This window comes from Hypanus sabinus, chromosome 10, assembly GCF_030144855.1.
Source record: "Hypanus sabinus isolate sHypSab1 chromosome 10, sHypSab1.hap1, whole genome shotgun sequence".
In the NCBI taxonomy this organism is placed as follows: Eukaryota; Metazoa; Chordata; class Chondrichthyes; order Myliobatiformes; family Dasyatidae; genus Hypanus; species Hypanus sabinus.
The window spans coordinates 152,103,476-152,125,591 of record NC_082715.1 but is presented as its reverse complement, the minus strand read 5'-3'; the positions used below and the strand labels follow the sequence as shown (position 1 = coordinate 152,125,591).

The window sequence follows — 22,116 nt, the reverse complement described above, 5'->3', positions numbered from 1 at the left end:
AGAAAACACTGCTTAGGTCTAGCCACTCACTGATTAAAATGGAACAGAGAGACCAAGTTGATAATACTGAAGATTGTGAGATGTATTGAGACAAAGCTGAGTGTTTAAAAAGAAAGTACTGGAAAGGAATTAAAAGGTGCCATGTAACTATTTGAATTACAATATATGGCTTGTATAAAATTTTATGTTATAAATAGTTAAAAAAATAGTATTCAAAGAAAGGGTGAGGTTCTTTGGGACCACAAAGAACACATAATCATGTGGAAGGCTTGTAAGGAAACTAAATGAGTACTTCTATAAAGGAGTAATGCTGTCAAAATTGCAGTTAAGGCATAGGTACCAGATAAATTGGGAGGTATTAAAAATGACGAAGAACTTAAATTTAGCACTATTCAAACTGAAAATGTTTATAAGCTGCACCTTTAAGCAGTCTTCTCAACTTGTTACTCGCAAAATTTGTGTGCGGATGGATGGCCCTTAATGCAAAGTGTGGAGTGTTGTGTCAGTGTTGTGACCACTAATCTTTTTGATTAATGATTATGGTTGTGATTTGCATAGGGGAAGCTTTCAAATGGCACAAAACGTGGAAATACAGTAAACAAAGTACTTAATTTATAATACCGTAGAACATCCCAAAATGCATTTTGATGTGCCATTAATGTTGTGACGTACAACTGTGTCAACCAGTTGGAGTACAGCAATCTTTTGTAAACAACAATATGATAATGATCAGAATTATTTTGGTGCTGTTGATCGAAGGATAATGTTGAGTGAATGCTTCTGCTCTAAATAATGCCTTAAGACCATAAGATATAGGAGCACAATTAGGCCATTTAGCCCACTTAGTCTACTCCGCCATTTCATCATGACTGATCCAATTTTCCTCTCATCCCCAAACTCCTGCCTTCTCTCCATATCACTTCATGCCCTGACCAGTCAAGAATCTATCAACCTCTGCCTTAAATATACATAAAGACTTGGCCTCCACAGCTGCATGTGGCAAAGAATTCCATGGATTCACCACTCTCTGGCTAAGGAAATTCCCCCTAATTTCTGTTTTAAAAGGACCCCTCTCTATTCTCAGGCTATGTCCTCTGGTTTTAGACTCTGCCAGTATAGGAAACATCCTTTTCACATCCACACTCTGAAGGTCTTTCAACATTCAGTAGGTTTCAATGAGGTCACCCGTCCTTCTGAATTCTAGTGAATACAAGCCCAGAGCCATCAAACACTCTTCATATGACAAGATGTTCAATCCTGGAACCATTTTCGTGAACCTCCTTTGAACCTTCTCCAGTTTCAGTACATCCTTTCAGTCTTCCAAGAACTTTCTCTCTAGAAATGGTAACTCCACACACTTCATGATCCCTGACATCTGGAACTTTCAACATACTGCTAGTGTCTTCCATGGTGTAGACTGATGCAAAATACTTATTCAGCTGAGTTATTTAGGTTCTTTTTGGAGACCATCTGAGCCCTTGGTTTAATGTCTTATTTGAAAGTGGAGCACAGCCTCAGTATTGAACTGGGGAGTTGGCCTAGAGTTTTAGTGTTGTCTCTGGTTCATGTCTTCTGATTGTAATGTGGGATTGCTACAACTGAGGCTTGGCTTACACAGGAGCAGGATGTAGGCTGATGAAGTAGCCAAGTATGTGCAGATTAAATTTAATGTCATAAATTATAAAGGGATACATTTTAGCAAGAAGAATGACATAAAAATAAACAAAACTTGAAAATGTTTTAATCTTAGATTATATTTATTTTCTCTTTTTCACCTGGCTGGTTTAGTGAAGAAAATGCAATGAAATGAGTGCAGGAACAAAATGTCCTAGGATTGCCAGTGCACAAGTTAGTCAGAAAGTTATTTTTTAAAAACTGGTTGATTTCTTTAAAGACAACCTGTTGTACTCAACATATTGATCAGACAATTCAATTCTGATTCAATTCTGGCACCTCAATTTAAAAAAAAAAGTGAAGGACTTGAAAATGATGGAGTGGGATTTACTTGATTGTTACTCTACAAGGGGGCTTATTTTGATCTCTACCTTAAAGACCTCCAAATTTGTTTTAGCTGTTGAACTTTGACTCCAGTTTCCCTGGACAGATCTATTCTCATCCTAATGGAAGTGGCCCTTCTCTCATTGTTTTCACTTTGAAATGGTCCACATTCTATCTATAATTATTGTAAAGCTTAAGATCCAGAAAAGCATAAATTCTTTTTTTTATCATTAATTTTTTTTTGTTTCTACAATGCGACAAAACAAAAAAAGCAGTAAAAAAAGGTTTATATGTATCAAATGTACAGTTCATAACAACTAAGAAAAAGCACCCATAGTAGAATCATATAAAGTTAGTTACCACCCCACCCTCCCACGACCCAATTCCAAGCCAACCTTATGGTATATAAAAAGGTTCATCAGAACTTTTATCACCACCGAGCTGTATTTATAAAAAGAAGGTATATTGCCTACTACCTGAACTATAATATACTTACACATAAAAAAAAACGGAAATCTTAACCGAAAGAAGCTGGAAGTAAAGGATTTAAATGCAAAAGAAAAAAGGGAGGGATGCACCCTGTCATGTACCCCATGACTGGGTTACTAAACCAGCAGAAATGGAATGATACGTTGGAGTCTGGTGGTACTGTAACTAAAAGGGTTTATTAGTAAACTAAGTAATATAGTATCAAAAATGCAAATATACTTATAAAACAGGTTAGCAATGATATATACAGAAGTGTGGAAATATAAACCAAAACCAAGCTCTATCAAAGCCTAAGGGGTAAATGAATAGTCTTAAGATAATGCAGAGTTCAGTTCAGTTCAGCTTGGGTTGAGGTAGTTGCTGTTGTGACGTTGGGGGGAGAGAGAGAGAGAGCGAGTGAGAGATGAGCAGCTGCAGCAGGCAAACCTTGCGTTGTCTTCTTGTTCCGTTGTGGTCACCGATTATGACCCCTCCGTTCCAAGCCAGAAAGTTCTTCAGTGATGGGCTTGTCACCCGGGCGTGGGTGGACACACACACAAACCCCCACCGGTCTGCCTTCACACACTGTGAGCCTCTGACTGATTCCCCCGAATCGATCCTCCAAGCCCCCACCTTCCTGTGAGTGCACAACACTCTTTCAGTGTCCAGTGGCATGTCTGCCGGTGTCTCAGCAGACTCGTCTTTTATCTCCCCTGCCGGCGTACTAGCCATCCATCAACTGACCATGTCCGTCACCTGGTTCCTCCTTGCAGGGATGCACACAAACAGGCCAAATGTCCTTGGCGCTCAAGTCAACAGTCAGCGAAGAAGCCATAATACTAAATCATCCATGGAGCCATAACTTTAATCCTTGTATCTCTCTGATTATCAGCACATGCAGCATGGTGCCTCTCTTCCTCTTTATTTCTTTCTCTCTCTCGTTAGCAGCATAGTTCACAGGGGGGTCAACTCTGGACCCCATGGTTTGCTCATCACACATAACACCCCACCCTTAAAAGAATTTTTACGGAGGGGGGTAAAAATTAAAACTTAAATGAACATTACGGAGTCTATTATAATACAGAAGTAGTCATAATTTAAAATCTAACACCTAGATAAACAATCAGCAATTATATTATCAGTCCCCTTTACATGTTGTATCTTTATATCAAATTCTTGTAACATCAGACTCCAACTTAATAGTCGTCAATTCTTATCCTTCATGTTAGTCAAAAATACCAGTGGGTTGTGATCAGTATAAACTATCAATGGTTTCTGTGCCGGACAAATGTAAACTTCAAAATACTGTAATGCCAGAATAAGTGACAGTAATTCTTTTTCTACAGTGGAATAATTTCTCTGGTGCACATTGAACTTCCTAGATAAATACGCCACTGGGTGTTCAATTTCGTCCTCAGCTGTCTGCAGCAAAACTGCCCCTTCAGCCTTGTCACTAGCCCTTTCAGTCAGTGGAACACCCCAATGCCCAGGTCAATCAGGTCAACAGCAGGTCAATCTCAGAATCTTGACTTTGTTCTGCTAGAAATTCATCCCTCAACAAAGTCCAACCTTTCTCTTCCTCCTTACTCTCCAAATCCTGCTGTAACATGAACAGTAGAAAAGTCTCTAACAAACTTGCATAAATTAAACTCCTGTCTTTGCTAACGGTGTCAGTATGTGCGTGGGTTACCCACCACAAGCTTGCTCGTTAGCTGTGCTGCTGGCTTAATTTCACCCTGGATTGGCGCTAATTTAATGTTTACCAAGCTCAACACCATCACTAAGCTTAAGAAGACCACGTTTACATTCTGAAAGTTCCCAAACAGTCCATCAAGTCTGCTTTTTCGACCTTTACTTTGATTTGTTCCCATAGTAACGCAGTCAGGTGGTCTCTCAGACCCAAAACAATCTTTTTGCTCTACCTTGTAATCTTGAACAACAACTCTATGACCTTGTTTACTTTCAACTTCTAAAATAGAGTTTAACAAGCTGACAAGTTTTTCAATAGATAATTGTCCTGCAAGTAGGGTCAAAGGTCTCGAAGCCAGACCTGACTTTAAATTTGTCTTATTCAAAAGTTCAGAAACTCTCTTCTCAATATCTTTACTAAAATTTACCTCACCAGCTTTTATCTCATCACTAACTTCTAGAACACCTTCTAACACAAGTGACTGAGAATCCTCACTTCCCACTGGTGCCAAGGTTAACCCCTTACTCACTGAACCAAGTCCATCTGACCCAAAAGGATTGCATTCCTTTTTAACCAAGGCAGATACCTCAGACCTTTCCTGAGTTTCAACACAAGGCTCAGTACCCTGTGAATCCACAGGTACTTCAACAACCTGAACATAGGCAAACGGGACAGCTGCCTGTTCAATACCTGGCTTTCAATACCAGTCCCAGTCTCAAATTCCAAGTTCCCCTGATCCTTCCAGTTACTCTCTGGGCAACTCCCATCTGGAGCAAACTCAACTTTGCGGGTTAAAACAACCTCGTCTGCTAACCCAGCAGACTCCCCCAAGGTAGCAGCATCCTTTTCCTCTCAGGATGCCCTTACATCATCGGGAACATACTTAAATTCTCAACTACAACCAGCTCTTTCAAGCTATCTAAATCACCAGTGTCCAACCCTGGACCTTCTAGCTGCCACATCTGTTTCTCATCATGGCTCTGCTCCTTTATAAGTTCCTTCCTTGCTAATGGTAAATCCATCTCCTCTCCCTTACTTTCCTCAGCTCCACTATCCTCTTTCTTCTCATCCTTTAACCCCTCCTTGTACAAGGCTGGTAAAAATGTCTCAGCTAAATCAACGCCAGACTCAGTTAAATTTGTGCCTGTAGCAGCCGCTTTTTTCGACATGCTGCGGGTTACTGCGCAGGTGGGATAAACCTTGGAATTTATGGGCGGGTCCTCAGCACTTACAGGCTTTCTCGTCAGCTTCACTGCTGAATACACATCCCCACCTGCAAGATCTTTACCGATTAAGACATCCACGTCATCCATCGGTAGTTCAGACCGCACCCCTATTGTGACTAGTCCAGATACCAAGTCACAGTTCAGAAATATCTCATGCAAAGGTACGGCTTCAGTCCCTTGTCCGATACCTTTTATCACATTTACCTCCCTGGTCTCGGTCTCAGCACTGAATTCGAACACCTTTCTTAAGATCAATGACTGACCAGCCCCGGTTTCTCTCCAGATCTGCACTGGAACTGGAGATGACTGCTCCTTCACTGATACCAACCTGTCTGAAATAAACTTTTCGAGCCCCTCTTGAACTCTATCTGACCTCTCCTTCCTCATCGGTCTGTGGACCAGCTCAATGCAGCCATTTGAGGTTGTCACCTTTCCCTTTTCCTGTCTCTTTCTTTGGAGCTAGGCACTTAGATGCTATGTGACCAGCCTTCCCACAATTATAACACGTAAAGCTGGGAGACTTCCTTCCAGCATGCTTTTCCTCTTCCTTACCCTTTCCACTAGTCCCTGGCTTATTCTCTGACTTAGCCGGTGGGCTTTCTCTACCATCCCTATCATAAGATACCATCTGGTAGCTCTTATTTGGGGGAAATTTTACCTTGTGAGTTAAGGCATACTCGACTGCTAACTTGGCAGTCGCAGACAGAGTCTCTGCCTTCCTCTCGTCCAAGTACGTCCTCATATCCTCAGGGACGCAACTTTTAAACTGCTCAATCAGCATCAGCTGTTTTAATTTGTCCAGATCCTCACTGGCTCCTTTTGAGGCGCACCAACGCTCAAAATACCTGTGCATTTCATGGGCAAATTCTAAATATGTGCGGTCCCCCGGCTTTCTCAAATTCCGGAACTTCTGCTGGTTTGCCTCTGGAACCAACTCGTAACTCCTCAGTATAGCCCGTTTTACTTCATCATAATCTTTAGCCTCCATAGACAATGCCGAATAGACTTGCTGAGTCTTCCCCTTAAGAACACTCTGTAACAGAACAGCCCACTTCTTAGGCCAGTCCTGATTCATAGAAACGTCCTCAAAATGGAGGAAGTACCTATCGACATCTATCTTCTCGAATGGGGGTACCAACTTAGCCTCCTGACCAACCTTGAACCCCCTGATTGGGTCCACCACATGTCCCCCTGCTTGCAACGCTTGTAACCTATCCATCTCAAACTGCCTTACTTTCTCTCTTTCTTTTCATTCTCTCTCACTCCTCCTTTCGGCCTCCTCAGCCTCCAGCTTCATCACTTGGAGCTCATGCTCCCTTTTCCTTTCCTCCTCCATCCTTAATCTTTCCACCTGAAGCTGAAGCTGAACCCCGTTAGGTTTACTTTCAGGAAACAGCTCCAACTCCTCTACCTGGAACACCTCCTTGGATACATAATACATGGCTATTGCTCTCTGTATCTCCAACTTCCTCATTGCTGGTTTCACCATCGAGAATTTCAACCGTCTAGCAATATTCAACAATTCCAACTTTCTGGCATTCTCTAATGCCTCCGAGGTTGGTTCCCTTAGAAATTTGTCAATCCCCATTTCTGTTGATTACCTTTTCAGTTTCCCACACAACCAAATCAGATAGGGGAATTTTACCCTGATCAATTCAACAACCTCCCAATTTGACATACAAATCCCAGATGAGCCCCCAATTTGTTACCTACCCCGTGACTGGGTTACTAAACCAGCAGAACTGGAATGATACGTTGGAATCCGGTGGTACTGTAACTAAAAGGGTTTATTAGTAAACTAAGTAATACATTATCAAAAATGCAAATATACATATAAAACAGGTTAGCAATGATATATACAGAAGTGTGGAACTATAAACCAAAACCAAGCTCTATCAAAGTCTAAGGGGTAAATGAATAGTCTTAAGATAATGCAGAGTTCAGTTCAGTTCAGCTTGGGTTGAGGTAGTTGCTGTTTTGACATTAGAGAGAGAGAGAGAGAGAGAGAGAGCGAATGAGAGATGAGCAGCTGCAGCAGGCAAACCTTGCGTTGTCTTCTTGTTCCGTTGTGGTCACCGATTATGACCCCTCTGTTCCAAGCCAGACTGTTCTTCAGTGGTGGGCTCATCACCCAGGCATGGGTGGACACACACACAAGCCGCCACCGGTCTGCCTTCACACACTGTGAGCCTCTGACCGATTTCCCCCGAATCGATCCTCCAAACCCCCACCTTCCTGTGGGTGCACAACACTCTTTCAGTGTCCAGTGGCATGTTTGCCGGTGTCTCAGCAGACTCATCTTTTATCTCCCCTGCCGGCGTACCAGCCATCCATCAACTGACCATGTCCGTCACCTGGCTGGCTATTATGTAGAATAGGAGTAGAGAGAGAGAAACCATGAATCCCATTATATTTTCTGAACTGAGCCCATATTCTCAGAGTGCATCTGATAAGTGGAATAACAATTGATTTTGGCAAATGGCAAGGAAGTGTGGAGCTGAAGAGATTCTTATTGGAGTTCAACTCCATTGCCACCCATATTGGGCAGTTTAACTGATTATAAAAGTAAGACCAAAAGATAAGACAACGTATGTTGGCTGCCCAGTAATATAAATGAAAATTGGCAAGGCCATACCACCTACCCTTTTAGGATTTTGAAGGTGAGCTTTATTTAGTCTGGGACATTTGCCCTTCCATAGATAGGACGAAATAATAGAATCTAATGAGTCAAAAAAAGCTTTAGAAATAAAAATTGGTAAAGATTGAAATAAGTATAAAAATTTAGGAAGGATATACATTTTAACAACATTAATTTGACCTATCAGAGACATGGGCAAGGATGACCATTGTGCTAAACTCTGTTTTGTATGATTTAAAAGATTAGTGAAATTTTCTCCAAAAAGGTGCTTATAAGTCCTTGTTACAGTAATGCCAAGGTACGTAAATTGATTATTTACCACTTTAAACGAGAGGTTATGAAATTCTAATATCTGTGCTTCTCTGTTTATTGCGAAGAGTTCATTCTTATTTAAAATAAGTTTGTATCCAGAAAGCTGGCTAAATTTAAGGAGTGAAAACATTGGGGATAAGGAGGAGTCGGGTTTGATATAAAAAGTAAAAGATCATCAGCATAAAGAGAGACTTTGTGCTCAATACCCCCCTCCAAATCCCCTTCAATTCAGCACAACTATGAAATGCAATCGCCTATGGCTCTATGGCCAAATCAAAAGGTTAGGGAGATAGAATCAGCAAGGCCTTTGAGGTAAGGATAGAGAAGGCATTTTGTGATGATTAGCTGCATTCTGTTTTCATCATCCTTTGATTATTGATTTGCTATGTAAGAACCAAGATATAAAGCTGTCAACACTATCATAAGAAGCACTTAACAGCCAACACTTTGTCTCACTGTTTTAATAGAGACGAAAGCCTGTCTGTCTGTGTTACTCTGATGTTTCTTGGATACCACCAGCTGGGAAGATGCACAAAACCTTTAAACCCACTAACTCCCACAGCTACCTAGATTATATCTTCTTTTACCCTGTTGCTTGTATGGATGCAGTTTCTTACAAGCAACAGAAGACCCAAGGTCTGATTGTTGGCTGCAGGTGGAGGAAACTGGAGGTCCATGAGCCAATCCTAAGCAGGGGATCAGAGGTGGAGAAGGTCAGTAATTTTAAATTCCTCTGTGCTACATTTCAGAGCATCTATCCTGTATCCAGCTTATAACTGCCATTTTAAAGAAGGCATGGCAGCAACTCTACTTTCTTTGAAGTTTGTAAAGTTTCCGCATGGCATCTAAAACTTTGACAGACTTCTATAGATGCACAGTGGAGAGTATACTGTTACGAAATTCCCGTAACTGGATCACTTACCAGCAAAGATAGAGAGGTCCGTTGAAGTCTGATGGTACTGTTTTTAAAAGTCTTTATTTATAAAGAGGCACAAAAATAAGACTAATACAGACATTCAGAACACAACCTTTAAATTCCTCAATCAAAATTAACTCCCTGAAATGCCCATAATCCTCGTCCACTATTTCTGCGGTGCACCAACGGTCCAAGAGCACACCCTTCTCACGGGCAAACTCGGTATACGTCTGATTCCACCCTTTCCATAAATTTCTGAACTTTTTTCTATATGCTTCAGGTACTAGCTCGTAACCCCGGAGAATGGCTGCCTTTACTTTGTCATAACTCTCCTCCTCCATGGACAATGCCGCATATGCCCACTGTGCCTTCCCTTTTAACACACTTTGTAACAACGCCACTCACTGTGCTCTGGCCACTCCTGATTCACTGCCACCTTTTCAAAAAGCAAGAAATAACTATCAACATCCGTCTCCTCGAACGGGGGTACTAACCTCAACGCCCGACTAACATCAAACCGCTTCTCTTGGTCTGACCCCTGACCATGTTGCTCTTGCTTTAACTTCTCCATCTCCAAGTCACGCTTCCTATGTCTCTCTGCCTCCCTCTCCTTCTCGGCCCTTTCCTTCTCCTTCTCAGCTGCTTCCAGCTTTTTTAACTGAAGTTCATGCTCTCTTTACTTCTCAGCTCTTTCCTGCTCCCTTTTCACCTCTAACGCCCTTAGCTGGAGCTCCTGATCCCGTTTCACCTCTAACTCCTTTAGCTGGCACGCATGCTCCCTTTGTTTGTTGGCCCTTTCTCTCTCTCTCTCTTTCTCGGCTCTTTCGCTCTCTCTCTCTTTTTTTTCGACTCTTTCTCTCTCTCTCTCTTTCTCGGCTGCTTCCAGCTGCTTTAACTTAATTTCATGTTCCAACCTTAATTTCTCCAACTCTAACTGAGCAGTCCCACTAGCTGGTACCTTTTCAGGGATATTTGCCAATACCTCAGTTGCAAACACATTCTTCTCGATGTAATACTGAGTTATGGCCCTTCGCACCTCCGGCTTTTTCATTGACGACCTCACCTCTGCGAGGTTTAACCCCTTCGCCAAATTTACCAAGTCTGATTTGGTGGTCGGGTTTTCTATAAATTCATCCACGTCCATCTTTGCTGGTTTCCCGTCTGGCTACCCATGTACCAGAGCCAAATTTGGACTTACAAGCCAGATTCACTGACTCCTCAATTTGGTTTCAAATCTCGAGACGAGAACCCCAATTGTTACGAAATTCCCGTAACTGGATCACTTACCAGCAAAGATAGAGAGGTCCGTTGAAATCTGATGGTACTATTTTTAAAAGTCTTTATTTATAAAGGGGCACAAAAATAAGATTAATACAGACATTCAGATAATATACGTCATCAATACTCAATCTAAAAACGCGGGTATAATAATAATCATCAATTAAGCAATAGCTCTATCGTTTGTCTAGGGGATATTGTATTGTCCGATGGAAAGGTAAAAGTCACTGTCCTTTCAAGCTGCAGCTCTTTGGGTTTAAGAGAGACGGTTTTAAACTTGCCCGGGTCTTTTATGAGGCCAATCCGTTGAGTCGGGGGAGTTGGTTCCCCGTTGTTAGTTCCAAGTTGTTTTCCGTAGTACCAGCCACCAGCCCCCAGGCAAGGGAACTGAACGCACGTGGCTTCCTTCAAATGGCTTCCCGCTATTACGGGATCGCTAGCGTTTCTTCTGGTGCGTCTGAGGGGCTGTCCCTACAGCCCCTCTTTTATCGTAACTCGCAGGGTAGTAGATGTCAATCAGGTTGGGGTGATGCAATCTCTCTCTCAACCAGCCCACTTTGCCCGAGGGCTTGCACGTAGCATAGTCCCCAATCCACAAACGTTGTCTCCAGGAGACAATGGCCATGTCTCTCTCCCATTTCCTGGGTCCTCTGACCCAACCCAATAATGCTCTTGCGATTCTCACAAAGGAGGGGGCTATCCCGCACCCTTTGGCCCCTCAGAGCTGTGGTACATTCATAGCAATACTAACTGATTGCATCACAGCCTTGTATGGAAACACCAATGCCCTTGAATAGAAAAGCTTATAAAAAGTAGTGAGTGTTGCTTAGTCTATCATACCTATAGTTCTTCCCATTATTGAGCACATCTACAAGGCTTCACCCCACCAGCCTATGCACCCAGCACATCATGCTTTGCAACTTCTGCCAGCTACAATGTGATCCACCACTATCCTTCTCATTATTTCTGGTTTTTTTTTTTGCAAAAATCATTCTCTTATTGGTCCTCACCTTTGTTGTTCTATTCATCGCCACCCTAAACAATGCCACAGAAGATGTACGTGAATGTCTGCCTCACCTGTAAGGGCTATTTAGGTCCTGGATGGTAGTGCAACATGTGACCTTTCATCTCTTCCTCACCACCATCCAGGACCCTAAATAGCCCTTCCAGGTGAGGCAGACATTCACGTACATCTCCTCTGGCATTGCTTATTGTATCTGGTGCTCCTCTACATATGTAGACCGGATGCAAACAAGGTGAGCACTTAAGTTAGCATTTGTGATTTATCCACCTTGGCTGTCTTGGAGTTATGAATTGTCAATCATTTTAATTCTCTTCCCCATTCCCACAACGGCATGTCTGTTCTCGCCCTCATCTAGTGCCAGGGTGCAGCTAAATGCAAACTGGAGGATCTGTTCCTCATATTCTGCCTGGGTAGTCTCCAACCCAGTGGCATGAACTGATTCTCATGTTCTCATGAACATGAAATTCTCCAATTTCAGGTAAATTGCTCTTCATCAGTCTCTTTTCTCTCTCCATCTGAACTATTCAGTTATTCCTAAACTCACCCCAGACCCCATCACCTTAGTTTGTTCCCATCCTTCATCCATTTTATCTGCCCATCAACCACACACTCTTTGCATTGGTTTCTGTCTCCCTCCCCCTCCCCCACGTGTGTGTTCCCACCTGCTCACCACCTCCCTTATTGATTTCATGCTCCTCCTTCCTCTTGGATCATATTCCATTAGCCCTTTACTGACTCCACCCATCATATTCCAGCCTTTATCACTATTTCCACTCTAACTCCCCCATTTGCCTGTCACCCCTCCTCATCTGAATCTATCTATTGTTTGCAATAGAATGCAAAAGGATCAGTTGAATCCACCTCTGTTTTTTACCTTTTTTATATTGGCTATCTCCTCTCTATCTTTGAAGGGTCTTAAACTAAATTTCGATTGTCCATGTTCTTGATGCTGTCTGACTTACTGAGTTCCTTTAGCATTTTGTTGCTACAGGTTCAAGCATCTGCAATATCTTGTGCCTCCAGACTCTTTCTTTCTGACTTTAAGGAGAAAATCAGAATTTTTTTTACAGTATTAAAAGAACAGGGGGACCCTATAGATGTATTTATAAATATTAAATCATTAGTACAGGATGTAATTGAAATAAATTGATAGAATCAGATATTGTCACATAAGAGTACATTTTAAATATGTCATAGGTCATTGGGCCCTTCTTCTCTCTTCTTGTCTGACACCCATGTTGCATCCCACTGGGATAGATAAAATTGTCAATGATGTGTTGTTTCACCTTATCCAGAACTAGAGAACCAGATATAGAACTATGGTGTTTATAGGTTGTGCTGCCCATTATTTTCCCCACTCTGTTAGAGTAACTGACTTATGATCCACTGATTTTCCATCTTCTTTGAATTGAAGATCCTAGGCCCAGCCATTTCCAGTTGCTTCCCCAGTGACCCTCCTTTCATCATAAGGTCAGAATTGTTCATGTTCACTGATTATTGTAGAATGTTCCGTACCACTTTCTAACTCCTCAGCAGTCTGTATTTACATGTAACCATCAAGTTCTTCTACCGGCGTGGACAACTTCATTCACCACCATTCTGAACTGATTCTTTGATCTACAGACTCACTGTCAATGACTATTCAACTGATATTCTTGGTATTATTTTTATTTGCAGTTTGTCGTCTTCTACACATTGGTGTTTGTCTGTTTATGTATAGTTTTTTCTACAACTCTATTTTTCCCTGTAAGTGCCTGTGAGAAAATTAATCTCAAGGTAGTATATGGTAATATATACGTACTTCTATAATGGATTTACTTTCAACTTTGAGGGTACATACAGACATGGGCTGATAAGTACAACTAACATTCCTACCACAAAATTGGCAGGTGGTGGCCAATTCCAATAAGAGAGAAAGAGTTTAATCACCCATTCATGACAGACAATGGCAATACCACCCCAAGAGGTACCATTGACAGGGCTCATGAGAATAGAAAGGTAACTGAAGAAGGAATATAGGAAAGCTAGAAGGGGCATAAGAAGGGTTTGGCAAGTAAGATTACGGAAAACCCCAAGGTGTTCTACACATACATGAAGTTTAAGTTCAAGTTTAATTGTCATTCAACCATGCATGAATGTAGCCAAGCGAAACTGTTCCTCCAGGACCAAGGTGCAAAACACAGTGCATAGCACTTATTGTTACAATAGTGGAAAGACATACAGCTGCAAAAAAAAATAGCCCAAATCACTGAGTCCTGTAGATTGATAGTGCATGAGATATTGTCCTGGTCCACCTTGTCTTCCACCAAGCTAATAGTGGAAGGCAGCACCAGTAGTGGGAAGGGCCAGCCTCCAACCCAGTATGGATTCCAGAATAGTATGAAGAATAAAATGAGAGAGTGAAAGTGGATGATTTCGGACAAAGGAGGAAATGTGCCTGGAGGGGGTAGGGGAAGACCGTAATGTCTACTTTGCTTCATTATTTGCCAGGGAGAGGGAGATTGACATGTGAGGTCAGTGTCGAACAGCTGAATGAGCTGGAGCGTGACAGTGGTAGTAATGGAACATGTGAAAATTATTAGAATAGATAGGTCCCTGGGGCTGGAGGTGATATAACTCAGGTGACTATGGGAAGCAAAGGAAGAGATTGCTGTGCCTTTGGAGCTGATCTTTGTAATGTCACTGGCCACAGGAATAGTGCCAGAGGATTGGAGAGTGGCAAATATTCCTTTGTTTTGGTGGCTCAGGTGAGAGGAGATGAGTCAGAGCCTACTAAAATCAGAGGTGAGGATAAAAGGAGCAGATTAGGGCAAGGCCAGTCTTTTTGGGCTGTGTAGGTGCAGAAAGTGTTAGGGCCAGAGGCCTAAATTCAGCTGCAAATAAAAGGAGGGTAGGCTCAAGCGGAGAGGCCATTGTCAGAGTGACAGTGTGAAGGCTTTGGCTTTACAGGTACAGGCATAGTTAAGAACAGGCAAGCCTTTTTCTTTTTTAGTACTGAGTAGTCAGGATAGAATGCTCCCCCTATCAGACGTGGGAATTCAGGATACCTGACGGATTCCCCGATGACTACACCTGTAGGAAGTGCACCTGACTTCAGCGTTTGACTGACTGGGTCAAGGAGTCGGAGCTGGAGCTGGAGTTGGATGTACTCAGGATCATTCAGGAGGCTGAAGATATTATAGATGAGACTTTTGAAGAGGTGGTCACACCCAGAGTGCAGGCTTCATACAGTAGATCGATGACCACCAGGAGAGGTAAGGGGGTTAAGAAGTCAGCGCAGGCCATTCCCCTCAGCAACAAATATACTACTTTGGATACTGCTAAGAGGGGTGGGGGTGGGGGGGGGTGACTCATCAGATCATGGCACCCCTATGGCCGGCTCTGGCGCTTGTCAGGCAGTACATTAGTTATAGTGCACTCGATCATTAGGGGGACAGAAAGCAGATTCTGTGGCACCAGGATTGTGTGTTGCCTCCCGGTGCTGGGGCTTATGATGTATCAGAGTGGCTGCAGGATATTCTCAAGGGGGAGAAGGAACAGCCAGAGATTGTGGTGCATGTTGGCATCAGTGACAAAGGCAGAGAAGGGGAAGAGGTCCTATGCTGTGAACATGTAGAGTTAGGAAAGATGCCAAAGAGTAGGACCTCCATGGTAGTAATTTCTGGATTACTTCCTGTGCCACGGACTAGTATTGCAGGTAGGAATGGGGTGATAGCATGGATGAATAATTGGCTGCTGAGGTGATGCAGGGGACAGGTTTTCAATTTCTTGGTTCATTGGAACCTTTTCTGGGAAAGGTGAGACCTGCTGAGTTCTTCCAGCATTGTGTAGGTATTCTTTGATCCACAGCATCTACAGTTGTATTTTTGTGAGTTGCACCTGAACTGGGGAGGAACCAATATCCTGGCTGGGAGGTGTGCTGGTGCAACTCTGGAGAGTTTAAACAAGTTTTACAAGGTTCTGGGAACTGGATGCCCAGGTTGGGAAGGGAAGGATTGGACGAGAAGGTAAATGTCAGGCAAAACTGAAATAACTGGTATGATGGGTCAGATAGTTTGTAGTGTGTATATTTTAATGCTGAGAGTATTATGATGCAAAACTATTGGTGGACTGCTCTGGCAGAAAGAATGCAGCACTATGCAAATACCGGCAACACTTGAGCCTTCTGTGAATCACTGGGCATAATTTATTGTCTGACTCGTCAGATTCAAGGTCTTTTACACACATCTGACAGCTCCAGCCTGACATACTAGGAAGCCAGCATGAGGTGATGGACAGAGCACTATGAGAGCCTTTTCGGGAATAATCATCAAATACATGAAGCATTCATTGAAGTGCTCCCCTAGCATGAAGTGAGGCTTAAGCTCGATGGCCCACTAACTCTGGATGAGGTCAAATCCGCTATTTCCAAGCTGAAATGCCATAAAGCCCTAGCTGTTGATGGAGTTGTACTGCTAATCAGGGACAACATCACAGCTGCACTCGGGGGAGATGTAATGGAGGGGTTAGACACTGTGAGTATTTGGGTAGAATTAAGAGGAATAGACAGAGTGGACAGCCAGCGCCTCTTCCCCAGGGCACCACTGCTCAGTTCAAGAGGACATGGCTTTAAGGTAAGGGGAGGGAAGTTCAAAGGGGATATTAGAGGAAGGTTTTTCACTCAGAGAGTGGTTGGTGTGTAGAATGCACTGCCTGAGTCAGTGGTGGAGGCAGATACACTAGTGAAGTTTAAGAGACTGTTAGACAGGTATATGGAGGAATTTGTTGGGGGGTTATATGGGAGGCAGGGTTTGAGGGTTGGCACTATATTGTGGGCCGAAGGGCTTGTAATGTGCTGTACTATTCTATGTTCCATTTTAACTCAGGAATAGGAAAGGTGCAGTCTCGCTGATGGGATTATACCACATACCCCCTAATAGCCCTTGGGACATTGAGGATCAGATATTAATCAGATTAAGGAAATATGTGAAAATAATAGAGTTGTTGTCATTTGTTGTCGGTTGTTGTGGGGGATTTCAACTTCCCTAATATAAACTGGGACCTTCCTAGTGCATGGGGTTTAGATGGGCAGAATGTGTTAAGTGCATCTAAGGGGGTATCTTAATACATAGACGGTCCAACAGGTGGAGGGGCCGTACTGGACCTGGTATTGGGTAATGATCCTGGCCAGGTGACTGACCTTTCAATAGGTGAACAGATAGGGAACAGTGACCACAACTACTTAACTTTCAGGATAGCTTTCGATAAGGATAGGTATGGTTCTTGTGGGAGAGTTTTAAATTGGAGTAGGGAAAATTGAAGATGACATAACTTGATAAAAGTGTAGAAGATTTTGGGAGGCATAGATACAGTGGACAGGTGGCATCTGTTTTTTTTCCCCGAAGTGGCAATGGCAATACCAGGAGTCATTGGTTTAAGTTGAGTAGAGGAAATTATGGGAGATGTCAGAAGTAGAGAGAGGTGGGTACCTGGAATGCACTGCCAGAGATGGTGTTAGAGGCTGATATAATAGGGACACTTAAAAGATAAAGAAACTGGAGTATTATGGATAGTATTGGAAGAAAAGGTTAGATTAATCTTGGTTGCAGCACTGTATAGTATGAAGGTGCCAATGTACTGGATTAGTAAAAGCTGCAGAAGGTTGTAAGCACAGTCAGTCTATCATAGACACTTGCCTCTGCACTATCAAGGACATCTTCAAAAGAAGAATGCTCAAGAAAGTTGCATCTATCGTGAAAGACCCTCACCATTTAGGATCTGCCCCTCTCTTTGCTACCATCATGGAGGAGGTATAGGAGTTGAGCTTAGGAACACATTCTTCCTCTCCATTATCAGATTTCTGAACGGTTCATGAACGCTACCTCACAATTTCGCTCTCTTTGCACATTTTATTTTTATGTTATTGTAATATGTAGTAATTTTTATGTACTACAATATGCTGCTGTCACATAGCAACAAATTTCATGACATATGCCAGTAAGAATAAACCTAATTCTGATTCTAAGTAGATTTACTGCACATAAGTTGGCATAGCACTGTAGGCTGTATGGCCCATACTGTGTCTGACTGTTCTACGTTCTTTGAGTATACCCAAGCATTTTGATAATTAGCTAGTTAGTGGCTAAAGAAAATTGGGTACATGCAAGAAGTTAAAATTGGAGGAATACACACCTGGGATTAAAAGCGTGATGGAAGTTACAAAGACTACAGAAGAATTTGAAAATGAGATATTTTTGTTCCACCAAAAGATATTTTGGTGAAGCATTTTCTATTGGACCACTTGAAATTAAAACACACATCTTTTAGAATAGTCTAATCTAACATTAAGCAATGTTAGCACTGTGATTAACTCAATGTTCATTCATTATACTACAAGATTAATCATAATTTTTTTTAAGTTGCTGTGCAGCCCATGTTTATAACCATTAAACTTTTTCATACAATGATTTTGTTCTCTTATGGTCATGGTGTGAACTGTTGGATTTGATATCTTCTATGACTTTATTGGGACATGAATAGGATTTTAAATGTGTGAATTTATCTTATTCAACCCTGTCTTCTAAATGAGAGGTGTGACTCAATCCCTGAAACTTACTGCTCCTTTTGCACTCTACCTTGTCAGCAACCTGCATACTTGAGAAGCAATTGAAAATATAAAGCAGCAAATTTCAGCTTTGATTTTGGAATGCTGAGCTCTGATCTTCACTAATTTATTCCCCACAATTTTATAGAGGTTAAACAAATGAATAATAATTTCACTGGAATTTGAGAAGAATGAGTTGTGAAAAACTCCACCACAGCCCTCAGCTTCTTCACAGATAAATCTATATGATTGCCCAGTTGAGTTGAGATGACAGTTTTATTTTCATCTCCCCCAGTTCATTTGCAGCACGTGTTTTCTCATTGGAAACAGCTCAGTCAAAAAACAATAACTCAGCGAGGGAAATTGGAAGCTGCTTCACAACACTATGAGCAGCAGATTGCAAAAAAATGCCTGCTGTTATGGAAATGGTATCATGACAAGTGTGTAAGAGTGATGGTGAGTACAAAATATCCTGATTTGTACAACAGATACTGTTCTGATTATAAAGAAACTGCATGATAGAGAGAACGTGAAATTATATGACACATACTCAGAATTTGGGAGTAAGAAAATTCAGCATCTGACGGAGTTAGTTTATGCATTTCTTTTCCCACTAATAATATTTTTGGGTGAAATTCTAAATCATTTTCTCATTGCAAAAGCAAGACTGGAAGCTACAGGCCATTGAGTCTGACATTGATGGTGGATAAATTGGTCAGGGGAATTCTGGGGGAACCAGATCTATCGACTTTTGGAGAGACAAGTACTGATTCAGGGCAGTCAACATGGCTTTGTGCGTGAGAGGTCATGTCTGACAGGGAACCAAGAGGATAGATGAGGGTAGGGCAGTGGATGTTGTCTTTGTGGACTGTAGTGAGAGTTTTGAAAAGGTCCCTCATGGCAGGCTAGTCTGGAAGTTTAGGTTATATGGAAACTAGAAGAGTTAGCAAATTGGATTCATAATTGCCTCTGTGATAAGAATTGGATTCTTTCGAACTTAGAGTCTTTTAACATCTTTGGACTATTTTTACTGTGCCCATGGTCTTTTTTTATCAATTATGGTATTGTTTGCACTGTTGTAACTGTGTAGTTTTGTGTAGGTCTTATAGCTTTAGTTTTTGGTTTGTTGGATGGTAGAGTTGGTCTCCTGACTTGGTGTGTCTGGGTAGCCTTGTTTTGTCTGGTGGATTTGGAGCTCCTTTCTGGGGAACACACTGAGATGGTAGCGCAATATTAATACACAGCAGCCTCTCCGGGCTCTGGATTTGGGGATTGCCAAACGTTATGTGGATTTTCTGGTGTAGTCTGTTTTGTCGTGTGCTTTTGTGATATCATTCTGGAGGAAAGTTGTTTCATTTTTTAACTGCATTGCAGTTGTGGTTTCTAAATGACAATAAATGGAAATTCAATTCAATTCAATTCAGATGGTAATAGTTGAGTGTTGTGTCTCAGACTGGAAGTTACAGGGATCAGTGCTAGGACCTTTGTAATTTATATAAATGGTTTGGATGTAAATGTATAGGTATGTTAGTGAGATCACAAATGATACTACTACTGTACACTTGATGTTTGATATTCTGTGCATTATTCATTCACTATTTTGTGGTTTGTGCAACTTATTTTTTTGCATGCCTGTTTGGGTGTTTGATCTTTTTTTGAACAGGTTCCATGGTGTTTCTTTGTTCCGTGGCTGCCTGCAGGAGGATGAATCTCAGAGTAGTATTCTGTATGCACACTTTGACTTTGTACTTTGGATCTTTTGATTGAAAATCAAAGGTGTTGTAATTAGTATGGAAAGTTCCAAAAAATTTACAGGGGTATATTGATCAGCTAGATATGTGGGCTGAGAATTGGCAAATGGCTTCCAATCTGAGTTATTGTATTTTGGGAGATCAAACTGTAGGGCTTATACAGTGAATGGTAAGGCCATGGTGAGTGTTATAGAAAGAAGGGCTAGCAGCGTAAGTGCATAGTTTGCTGAAAGTGACATCATAGGTAGATAGGGTGGTCAAGAAGGCACTTGGCATGCTGACCTTCATTGGTCAGGACACTGGGTATAGGTGTTGCAGTTATACAAGACATTGGTGAAGCTGCATTTGGAGTATTGTGTACCGTTTTGATGACTCTGTTATAGGAAAGGTTTTACTAAACTGGAAAGAGTGCAGGAAAGGTTTACCAAAATGTTATTTCAACTTGGGGCCTGAATTACAAGGAGAGGTTGCATGCATTAGTGCTTAATTTCCTGAAATGTTGGAGGTAGACCTAACAGGGGTATTTAACATTATAAAGGACATAGATGTGATAAAAGTACAGTCTGTTTTCCTATGGACATCGCAAAAGATTTAAAAGGGATATCAGTGGCAGTTACTTCACACAAAGGCTGGTGTGTATTTAGAATGAGCTGCCAGAAATAGTGGTTGAGATTAGCAATATTTAGACACCATCTGGATAACTACATGGATAAGAGAGGTTTAGAAGATTATGGGCCAAACGTGGGGAGATGGGACTAGATCGCTGTTGAATGTGGACGAATTGTGCTGAAAGTCCTGTTTTCATGCAATATGACTGTGATTTATGACTGGGCTTTCATATCTTCACTGATAGAGTTGTTGAATTTTGTGGGCTTTCTGGGTTTAACAGAATGAGCTTCAAAACTGGTTGTAAATGGCATGTAGTTCATATAGACTGAGATATGAATGTTTTGAATTAAACATACCCTTGTTCTGAATCACCAAGAAAATTATTTGCTTCTATGTTAATAACCCATTTCCAGTTTTATTTAAAGCATATAAAATTTATTGTAAATGTTACCTTACATTTCTTGATTTTATTTATCTTTAAAGGGTGGTTTACCCTTGGGGTTGTAGTTTCTGCTGTTAACATGATGTATTTGATGGAGAGGCTGGTGTTAGATGTGTCTGTTTAAAATATGCTTTTGGTGCACTTGTAATAAAGTGGAACAGGTTGTATAAACTGTATGGGCAGTTGGGTTTAAGAGGCTTTACAAATTATGGGCCATGAATGCCTTAACAGCAAAGAACTGAAGTTGTAGGACTGAATAGAAAGAAAGTGAATGTATGTTGAAAGACAGTTATGCCACAAGATGTTGTCACAGGAGGAGAATGTGAAGAGTTCAAGAGTACCTGTGGAATAAACGGTCAGGATATTGTGAAATACACTTTACAGTACAGCATATCACTCACAGAGGGATGGAAGGCATAAGGACAAAATTTTTGACAAGTTCTGCTGACCAGGAGCAATGTTAATGCGCACATACTCAAGGGAAGTGCTGCAAACCTTGTCTAAGATGGAATGCATTGTTTTTTCTGGATAACAAGATGATTGCGTTGCTGGTAATTGTGCTGAACTGGCCTTGAGGTAGAGAATGGATCAAAACATTTTGGTCTGGAGAAATGGAAGGAGTGCTAATAGGTGAGTTCTTTATATATCCAGAGTTATGATAAGACCATAAGACATAGGAGCAGAATTAGCCCACTGCTCTGCTCTCTATATACGTAGGACTGTGTGGCTACGCATAGCTCAGATACCATCTATAAATTTGCTGATGATACAACCATTATTGGTAGAATCTCAGGTGGTGACGAGAGGGCATACAGGAGTGAGATATGCCAACTAGTGGAGTGGTGCCACAGCAACAATCTGGTACTCAGCTCAACAGAGAAAGAGAGGTGACCTGATAGAGGTGTATAAGATGATGAGAGGCATTGATTGTGTGGATAGTCAGGTGCTTTTTTGCAAGAGGGCACAGTTTTAAGGTGCTTGGAAGTACAAACGTAGGTACAGAGGAGAGGTCAGGGGTAATTTTTTTACGCAGAGATGACTGTGTGGAATGTGCTGCCAGCGACGATGGTGGAGGCTGATGCAATAGGCTCTTTTAAGAGACTCCTGGATAGGTACATGGAGCTTAGAAAAATAGAGGACTGTGAGTAACCCTCTAAGTTGGCATATCTCACTTCTGTACG

At 41.7% G+C, this 22,116-nt stretch overlaps 1 protein-coding gene across 1 annotated transcript in view; it reads left to right on the top strand.

Annotated features, from left to right (window-relative positions):
* Positions 1 to 22,116, top strand: part of sfi1 (SFI1 centrin binding protein) — a 242,981-nt gene that overhangs the window by 138,041 nt on the left and 82,824 nt on the right. Inside the window, exon 23 of the mRNA XM_059983256.1 lies at positions 18,429 to 18,589. Coding sequence (XP_059839239.1) covers positions 18,429 to 18,589 — 161 coding nt within the window. The remainder of the gene's footprint in view (positions 1 to 18,428; positions 18,590 to 22,116) is intronic.